At 40.5% G+C, this 10,509-nt stretch overlaps 1 protein-coding gene across 6 annotated transcripts in view; it reads left to right on the top strand.

The window, feature by feature from the left end:
* Window positions 1–10,509, top strand: part of NCOA1 (nuclear receptor coactivator 1) — a 492,550-nt gene that overhangs the window by 414,122 nt on the left and 67,919 nt on the right. For all 6 annotated transcript variants that reach the window (XM_063915049.1, XM_063915047.1, XM_063915046.1 and 3 more), the window contains one exon: window positions 7,052–7,152. In XM_063915049.1, the coding sequence (XP_063771119.1) occupies window positions 7,052–7,152 (101 nt within the window). The remainder of the gene's footprint in view (window positions 1–7,051; window positions 7,153–10,509) is intronic.

A 10,509-nucleotide genomic window follows, 5' to 3' on the forward strand; every position in this document is an offset into this window, starting at 1 on the left:
CATTACCAGTCTCCGTTAGCGCCAGGCTCCCTAGGTGCACTAATTGCTAATTGCTGCCAGTTTGCTCTCCGCGGGCTCACATTCCCCTCTTTTTTATGTGTTTTCTTTTCTTGAAAATGAAAAAGCTCATTAAGGTTAAACACTCCTCTTACACCGGCAGCCTCACGAGCAATAATAATTAGTGCTTTCTGCACGCCAGGGAAAAGCCTTCTTAAAATATGTATAGCGGAAAAGTTTGGAGGGGAACGTACGGGCCTAGTTGGGGGTCACCGATTGTTTGCCCGCTGCTCGGACCGGAATGTCGTGGACATCGTAGCGATGGTTCGCATCATCGATGGTTTTGTTGTGATGGCAGTGGTTTTACCATCGATGACAGCATTCCGATGTTTGCAACCATCAAATGGTAAATATTTAAAGGTGGTTCAATGGTCCCGGTCCCATCCCCAACCGGCCACGCTGCGGGGGTTTTACGCATGCGCGCCCGCGCTGCAGAGGTTTGTGCCTGCACAAACAGGTTGTGAATTTTTTTCTACTGAATTCTTTTGATGCGATGGTTAGTTACCATCACATCGAAAGATTCGATGGCGGAAGCCCGGCCATCATTTGACGGTGAGCTTCCGTTGTCCATCAATACCACACAGGCTGTGGCGTGGCCAGGGAAAGATTGGCAGCTGCCCCGTATGTTGCTTCTGATGCTGCCAGCCTCTGAAGAGAGAGGGAGGGGGGTGTTGCAGTAAATACTGCAGCCTGCCGAAAGGAGGGATTGGGGCCCATACTGGTATCTTGTCTGTGTCCCTGCGTTCACACGAGCGCTCGGTAACCTGCTTGCAAGTTGATATACTGGGGCTGAAACGCTCTGTGATTGCACAGTAGCATGATGGAAGCTAAGGTCGGTTTCATAACCTTACAAGCCGAATAACCGCTATCAATGCTGATACATCGCAGCAACTGTCTGCAGTCACACCAGATATGTGTAACTATGAGAAACCGAGTGCCCGGGCTGAGCCCAGCTGCTAATATAGCTGCTCTTGTAATGTAAAGCCGCGCGCCCCCCCCCCCCCCCCCCCCCCCATCGGTGACACCGCAGTGTCCTTGGTTGAACTGTCACTGTGCCAATATACCCTCAGGGCTACAGTCTCATGCTCTTTCCATAGGGAGAGGCAGGCAGGAATGATTACATTGTCTTGCATTGTGCAAATGACACAGGCTTTAAATAGGCCGCAGGATCCAGGAGGCGCACACAGAGCCAGCATTCACATTGACTTCTGCTGAATACTGAGAACGGCCGGCGGGTTCGCTCGGGTCTCTACAGAGAGGAACATTGTGGCGGCCAGACCGGACGCAGTGTTCCATGATGTTCTGGTCAGGTTCTGCACTGGTTGTGCTCTCCCAGGGGTGTCTGGCTTTCAGGCCAGGACATTAGCGTTTAATTGCAAATAATAATGTTTAGGATATTTCCTAGGAAATGTGCATTAACACATGGTAACCAATCACACAAGGACAATGTCTGGCCCCCTAGCAGAACTTAGGTAGGGGCCCTGCGATGCAGGTGTAGCCTCCTACATACTGGGCCCGCTTCACTCTGCAGGGCCCAGTATGAGTCAACTTGGCGGAGGGTGAGGGTGAGGGGTTGGTCATGTGCAATGTAGCATTGCTGAGCCCCTCTCACCCCTGGGCCCGTAATAGCCACACCCCCTGCGCCCATGGTAGTTCGGCCACTGAAATCACACATTAGAGGTACTCGTGTAACTTGCACTACTTGCTGATTGGTGCGTTGGGCTAGCATATGTTTACACATCGTTAGAAGATAATTCTGCAATGACTATAATTTCCGTAAGGTTGTGCTAGTGATTAATTAAGATCAGACCGGGAAACGCACTTTTAACGGTATGACGCAAAGCGAAACCCAAACAGACTTAATAAGGCTTGTTATTACCATGGGTGGGATAGAGACCTCTCTGCCAAACACAGTATGCTTCATTTTTTTTCCTATTCTAGAACCATTTATTACTTAAAACAAAGTGCCCATATCTTTATTGGGCAATTAACCCTCTCCCTCCCCTCCTGATTTTGAGAAGATACAGCTTTAACTCCTAGTTTGACAGCTAAATCCAACCTACTCCTGTCTTTCCTCTGTATTATTGTATAAAAAGAAATCCCCCTGCATGATACGACAACATGGCTGTAAAGCACAGAAGGAAGGTCAATGAAAGAAAAACTAGTTTAGCATTGAGGCATATACAAATCAATGAAGTTAAAGTCATCTGAAGGTGGAGGAACCCTGAAGACCATTTAGGTATTATTATTTATTACCAGTTATGTATATAGCGCACACATATTCCACAGCGCTGTACAGAGAATATTTGGCCATTCACATCAGTCCCTGCCCCAGTGGAGCTACAGTCCATATATATATATATATTAGAGATGAGCGGGTTCGGTTCCCAGAGAACTGAACCTAACCGGACCTCACTACCCGAGCCCGGATCTGAGTCAGGCTCGGGTTTTCGAATGAGGCAAAACGTCATCATCCCGCTGTCGGATTCTCGTGGGGTTTGGATTCCATATAAGTAGCCGCGCGTCCCTGACAATTTTCACTCCGGCATTGGAGAGTGTAGAGAGAGGACGTGTTTCTGTCCTAGGTGTCCTGCATCAGTCCATTGCAGTGGTGCTGTGTTGTCCTGCATCAATACAGTGGTGGTGTCCCTGTGCTGCCGTATAAGTCCAGTGGTACTGCCGTATAAGTCCAGTGGTACTGCCGTATAAGTCCAGTGGTACTGCCGTATAAGTCCAGTGATACTGCCGTATATGTCCAGCGGTACTGCCGTATATGTCCAGCGGTACTGCCGTATATGTCCAGCGGTACTGCCGTATATGTCCAGCGGTACTGCCGTATAAGTCCAGCGGTACTGCCGTATAAGTCCAGCGGTACTGCCGTATAAGTCCAGCGGTACTGCCGTATAAGTCCAGCGGTACTGCCGTATAAGTCCAGCGGTACTGCCGTATAAGTCCAGCGGTACTGCCGTATAAGTCCAGCGGTACTGCCGTATAAGTCCAGCGGTACTGCCGTATAAGTCCAGCGGTACTGCCGTATAAGTCCAGCGGTACTGCCGTATAAATCCAGTCCAGTGGTACTGCCGTATATGTCCAGTGATACTGCCGTATATGTCCAGTGGTATTGCCGTATAAATCCAGTGGTACTGCCGTATATATTCCAGTGGTACTGCCGTATATATTCCAGTGGTACTGCCATATAATTCCAGTGATACTGCCGTATATATATACCCTGTTGCAAAGCGTATTACTGAGGCAATAACAACTATGCTGGTGTTAGACGTGCGTCCGGTATCCGCCATTAGTGCAGTGGGACTGCAGTGCCACTCCTAGATGGGCCAGGTGTTTGTGCCGCCCACTTGTGTCGCTTAGTTTAGTCATACAGCCACCTCGTGCAACCTTTTGGCCTCAAAACAATATTGTGAGGTGTGAGGTGTTCAGAATAGACTGTAAATTAGTGGAAATGAATGTTATTGAGGTTAATAATACCGTAGGATCAAAATTACCCCCAAATTCTGTGATTTTAGCTGTTTTTATGTTTTCTTCAAAAATCATCCAGATCCAAAACCAAAACACGAGCGTGGAACCAAAACCAAAACACGAAAAGTGCCTGCCGCACATCTCTAACATATATATATATATATATATATATATATATATATGTGTGTGTTATACCGGAGATCTTGTTGTCGTTGATAATAATAATGAAGGAGGGGCTGTTGTACAGTAGGGGATAACCACGCCGTGTTACTAATTTAGGCTACTGAAAGCGCCTGGAGCAACATCAGCTGCAGAATTGGCTCGGCCCCCAGTTTGGGTTATAAAATGAGGAATTTGTGGCAGTTCTCCCCCTGCCACAGTCCGAGGCGCAGAGACTTTCCGTGCATCTGACACTTCCTCTTCCTGGACTGCTTTTTCCGCAGGGCCAATATTCTTGGCCACCCCGTGTTTTCCGACGCTCACAATTGTGCTGTCACAACAGACCCGCCTTCCTGGAGTGACTTGGCAGCCGGCTGGCCGCTGTGTGCTCAGTTATGTAATGTGCTGGCATGTTCCAGAGCCTGATCTGACTGCATCCTCACAAGCTGCTCCAAGTGCTTTAAACATCCCACAAGATATAAAAAGGAGAAGAATATCCCCAGCCAGACAAATCATCATCATTAAAGTCTTATTACAGCGAAGCAAACAGTTATGTGGCAGCCTCTTGTAGGAACAGCTGCGGAGGCGCAGCGCTTGTGTCCAGGAGGCGTTTAATAATGGTTCTCGGCGTGACGGACTGATTGGAATAAAGAAATACAGTGAGAGGCCCAATGATCAGGGCCACCGGGCTAGTACTTTGTTGGGCCACCTTTTGTTCCAGGCATGGACACTCAGACAGGCCCTTCTATTGCCCGTACGATGCAATGTATGTACTGTTTGGAGGCCATCTGACTGTGGGCCTAATTCAAAGCTGATCGCCATTGATAAATAGAATGATGGTCCGTTCACCATTATTGAACAAAAAATTCTTTATCCTAGAAATTTTGGTTGACATGACGTATTTTTACTTCTATCCGTGTCTGACTTATATCCGTATTCTTACATGTAGACGCGGCTGGAAAATGGATCAAAACCGTTTTCTGTTTGCACTTATATAATTAACGGGTGTGGTATGTTAGGTAGATTAGATTTAGGTCGACAGTGTCTAGGTCGACCACTATTGGTCGACAGTAAGTAGGTCGACAATGTCTAGGTCAAAATGAGAAAAGGCCGACATGAGGTTTTTTTTCTTTCTTTTTTTTGTTGTCGTTTTCTCCATACTGTGACTGGGAACCCCAATTAGTGCACCGTGTTCGCTCGCCATGCTTCGGGCAAGGTGCCGCGTGCTGCTACCGCTGCGCTCGGCACAGGTTACCGTTCCCAATTGCAGTCCACGTGGATTGTAAACTATGAAAAAGTTACAATTTTTTTTTGTGGAAAATGTGAAAATGTGAAAAACTGTTGACCTAGAAACCCTGTCGACCTACTTACGGTCGACCAATAGTGGTCGACCTACACAGTGTCGACCTAAATACCGGATCCCATATACATAGGTCACATGTAATCCTGGTGTACAAATACCACAAAATAAATTCCATATTTGAGAGACAGTCTTGTTTCCTGGTAGGACATTGCGGTGGGATGCTGGGAGTTGTAGTTCTATAAGCACCGGCGGTTGCCAAGCAGCGGGGATACATCAGAGATCACCGGGCCTGTGTAATGTGTGCTGCCTGTATCTCCTGGGTATTACAACAAGTGCTTCTAAAAGGAAGAAAGTTACAGAGTGGCAGCTAATGAAATTCAGCATTTAGGTCCATTACTGTAAGTGGCTGTCTGTGTGAGAGCCGCCGGCCGTGCCTCATTAGGATGCCGCTTTCTGACTGTCTCTACAGCGCTGCCTGGAAACGGGGAGAGTACTTCTATAGATCCCCTGTAATATCTATATGGCATTTACTGCTCCTAGGAAATGCTTCTTTCTACATTGTAATTACAGTGTGTACTAATTCATTCATTTATGTCTGCTGGTTACTTTGTTCCAGTTAGTACATAGGTGTGAATCCCCCCTTACTATACCTGTATGTTCTGTAGAATAGAGCAGAAGTATCGCTGGGAGCTGTCGCCTTCATGTAACCTTAACCAACTGGACCTGAATCAAAAGAGATGATAAAATGTCTCACCATAGACTGGATCACTGTGTGATGGATAGATAGATAGATAGATAGATAGAAAGAGAAGGTATCCAGACTCTGGGTTGACACCCATTGGTCAACTGTGGCTAGGTCGACACTAGAAATAGGTTGACACGTCCATTAGGTCGACATGAAAAAAGGTTGACATGAGTTTTTCACTTTTTTTGGGGGGGGGACTTTTGGACTTTTTCATACTTTCCATTGGGAACGGTAACCTTGCCCGCCGCAAGCAAACCATGCAAGGGGACGCGGTGCACTAATTGGGGTTCCCGGTTACTTGACGAAGAAAACGACACCAAAAACTTGTGTCGACGTTTCCCCCCCCCACGTCGACCTTGTTTATGTTGACCTAATGGCTGTGTCAACCTTTTTATAGTGTCGACCTAGCCCCTGTCGGCCAATGGGTGTCGACCCTGAGTCCCATACCAGATAGATAGATAGATGGAATCGATATGTTTTACCAACAGCGTCATCTGATCTGTCGGAATCCCGGCAGCGAGTCCCCTCGGAGGCTCACTGCGCTCACCTCGCTTCACTCGCAGCAGGTTATATTCCCACATGGTTGGTGGCGTGGACCCACCAATCAAGCGGGAATACCCAGTGGTGGTTGGGATTCCATCCAGCATCATTTCACCACGTGTCGCGATTAGAATGGGTTTGTTGGGTCGACCCTATTTAGGTCAACACTCATTAGGTCGACCACTATTGGTCGACAGACAGTAGGTTGACACATTAAAAAAGTCACCATGGTCAACATGGAAAAGGGTCCTCATGGCAAAAAGTTTCTTTTTTGGGTGTAGTTTTCTTAGTAAAGTGACCGGGAACCCCAATCAGTGCGCCAGACAGACAGACAGACCGACAGACAGACAGACAGACGGATGGATAGATTCTTACTGTAGATACATCTGTAGATGGATAAATAGATACAATAGATACATATGTAGATGGATAGATAAATACTGTAGATAGATAGATAGATAGATGCTTACTATACATGAATTACACAGGTTCTGTGGCGGACTGACTTCAAGTCTGCATTTCACCTGGTTTTAATCAGCCCCAGAACCTGTGTAACCCATGAGTGTCCGGGATAAAAGGGATAGTATGGCAAGCCAAGATATAGATAAACTTGTATAGATTTATATATATATCTTCAGTTATTATTTTAATGTATATGATCCACGTTAGAGTTTCCATGCGGGAGGGCCATGACGGGTGACGGCGCTGGGTGTTTGGGATGGACGGGGACACCGCCTGATAACACATCTCCTCTTTTACTCTTGTTGCAGAGAAAGCTCCGGGTGCCGATGACGACGTCCAGAAATCTGACATCTCCTCCAGCAGCGGGGGTGTGATCGAGAAGGAGTCCTTGGGTCCTCTCCTCTTGGAGGTATGGGAAGTGAGATATATTTATATACATGGCTGCTGCTCCAGGTGTGGCCGTACAGCGCGCGGCGAGTTACTGGACTCGCGAGTCCGTGGGAAGCCCACATGGAATTGTGCAGGATGCCGGAGACATCTCTCCTGTTACTTTGTATCGCATCCCAGTCTGGGGAAGCAGTGTGGAATTAAACGTTGCCTAGCAACCAGCATCGTCAGCGAGTCACTAACCGACATGTTTCTAGTGACTGTCACAGAGATTCCTCACTAAGTGCTGCTGTGTTGTTTGTGATACGCAATGTCTTACATAACACGGTATAAGTGTGTGTCACGTGTATGCAGCCGTGATCATGAGCTATTTCACACGCATGTTTGGTATAAAATCTATCTATCTATCTATCTATCTATCTATCTATCTACTTACTGATCTCATATCTATCTATCTATCTATCTATCTATGTACTTACTGATCTCATATCTATCTATCTACTTACTGATCTCATATCTATCTGTCTATCTATCTAACTACTTACTGATCTCATATCTATCTATCTATCTATCTATGTACTTACTGATCTCATATCTATCTATCTACTTACTGATCTCATATCTATCTGTCTATCTATCTAACTACTTACTGATCTCATATCTATCTATCTATCTATCTACTTACTGATCTCATTTATCTATCTATCTATCTATCTATCTATCTATCTATCTATCTATCTACAGGTATCTATCTATCTATCTATCTATCTATCTATCTATCTATCTATCTAATATATACTGATCTCATTATCTATCTATCTATCTATCTATCTATCTATCTACTTACTGATCTCATATCTATCTATCTATCTACTTACTGATCTCATATCTATCTATCTATCTATCTATCTATCTATCTATCTACAGGTATCTATCTATCTATCTATCTATCTAATATATACTGATCTCATTATCTATCTATCTATCTATCTATCTCTATCTATCTATCTATCTATCTATCTACTTACTGATCTCATATCTATCTATCTATCTATCTATCTATCTATCTATCTATCTATCTATCTATCTATCTATCTCATATCTATTTATTTAATTAATGTATATCTCATATCTATCTATCTATCTATCTATCTATCTATCTATCTATCTATCTATCTATCTATCTATCTATTTAATCTATCTATCTATCTATCTATTTATTTAATTAATGTCTGTCTGTCTGTTTATTTATTTATATTATTTAATATCTATCTATCTATCTATCTATCTATCTATCTATCTATCTATCTAATATCTATCTATCTAATATCTATCTATTGATTTATTTACTATCTATCTATCTATCTATCTATCTATCTATCTATCTATCTATCTATCTCATATCTATTTATTTAATATCTATCTATCTATCTATCTATCTATCTATCTATCTATCTATCTATCTATCTATCTATCTATCTATCTATCTCATATCTATTTATTTAATTAATGTATATCTCATATCTATCTATCTATCTATCTATCTATCTATCTATCTATCTATCTAATATCTATCTATCTAATATCTATCTATTGATTTATTTACTATCTATCTATCTATCTATCTATCTATCTATCTATCTATCTCATATCTATCTATCTATCTATCTATCTATCTATCTATCTATCTATCTATCTATCTCATATCTATTTATTTAATTAATGTATATCTCATATCTATCTATCTATCTATCTATCTATCTATCTATCTATCTATCTAATTTCTGTCTCATATCTATCTATCTATCTATCTATCTACTTACTGATCTCATATCTATCTATCTATCTATCTATCTACTTACTGATCTCATATCTATCTATCTATCTATCTATCTATCTATCTATCTATCTATCTACAGGTATGTATCTATCTATCTATCTATCTATCTATCTAATATATACTGATCTCATTATCTATCTATCTATCTATCTATCTATCTATCTATCTATCTACTTACTGATCTCATATCTATCTATCTATCTATCTATCTATCTATCTCATATCTATTTATTTAATTAATGTATATCTCATATCTATCTATCTATCTATCTATCTATCTAATCTATCTATCTATCTAATTTCTGTCTCATATCTATCTATCTATCTATCTATCTATCTATTTATTTAATCTATCTATCTATCTATTTATTTAATTAATGTGTGTCTGTCTGTCTGTTTATTTATTTATATTATTTAATATCTATCTATCTATCTATCTATCTATCTATCTAATATCTATCTATCTAATATCTATCTATTGATTTATTTACTATCTATCTATCTATCTATCTATCTATCTATCTATCTATCTATCTATCTATCTATCTCATATCTATTTATTTAATATCTATCTATCTATCTATCTATCTATCTATCTATCTATCTCATATCTATTTATTTAATTAATGTATATCTCATATCTATCTATCTATCTATCTATCTAATTTCTGTCTCATATCTATCTATCTATCTATCTATCTATCTATCTATCTATCTATCTATCTATCTATTTATTTAATCTATCTATCTATCTATCTATCTATCTATCTATCTATCTATCTATCTATCTATCTATCTATCTATCTATCTATTTATTTAATTAATGTGTGTCTGTCTGTCTGTTTATTTATTTATATTATTTAATATCTATCTATCTATCTATCTATCTATCTATCTATCTATCTATCTATCTATCTATCTATCTATCTAATTAATATCTATCTATCTAATATCTATCTATTGATTTATTTACTATCTATCTATCTATCTATCTATCTATCTATCTATCTATCTATCTATATCTATCTATCTATCTATCTACTTACTGATCTCATATCTATCTATCTATCTATCTATCTACTTACTGATCTCATATCTATCTATCTATCTATCTATCTATCTACAGGTATCTATCTATCTATCTATCTATCTATCTATCTATCTATCTAATATATACTGATCTCATTATCTATCTATCTATCTATCTACTTACTGATCTCATATCTATCTATCTATCTATCTATCTATCTATCTATCTATCTATCTATCTATCTATCTATCTATCTCATATCTATTTATTTAATTAATGTATATCTCATATCTATCTATCTATCTATCTATCTATCTATCTATCTATCTATCTATCTATCTATCTATCTATCTATCTATTTATTTATTTAATCTATCTATCTATCTATCTATTTATTTAATTAATGTGTGTCTGTCTGTCTGTTTATTTATTTATATTATTTAATATCTATCTATCTATCTATCTATCTATCTATCTATCTATCTATCTAATATCTATCTATCTAATAT

The sequence above is a fragment of the Pseudophryne corroboree genome, chromosome 4 (genome assembly GCF_028390025.1).
Source record: "Pseudophryne corroboree isolate aPseCor3 chromosome 4, aPseCor3.hap2, whole genome shotgun sequence".
Taxonomy (NCBI): domain Eukaryota; kingdom Metazoa; phylum Chordata; class Amphibia; order Anura; family Myobatrachidae; genus Pseudophryne; species Pseudophryne corroboree.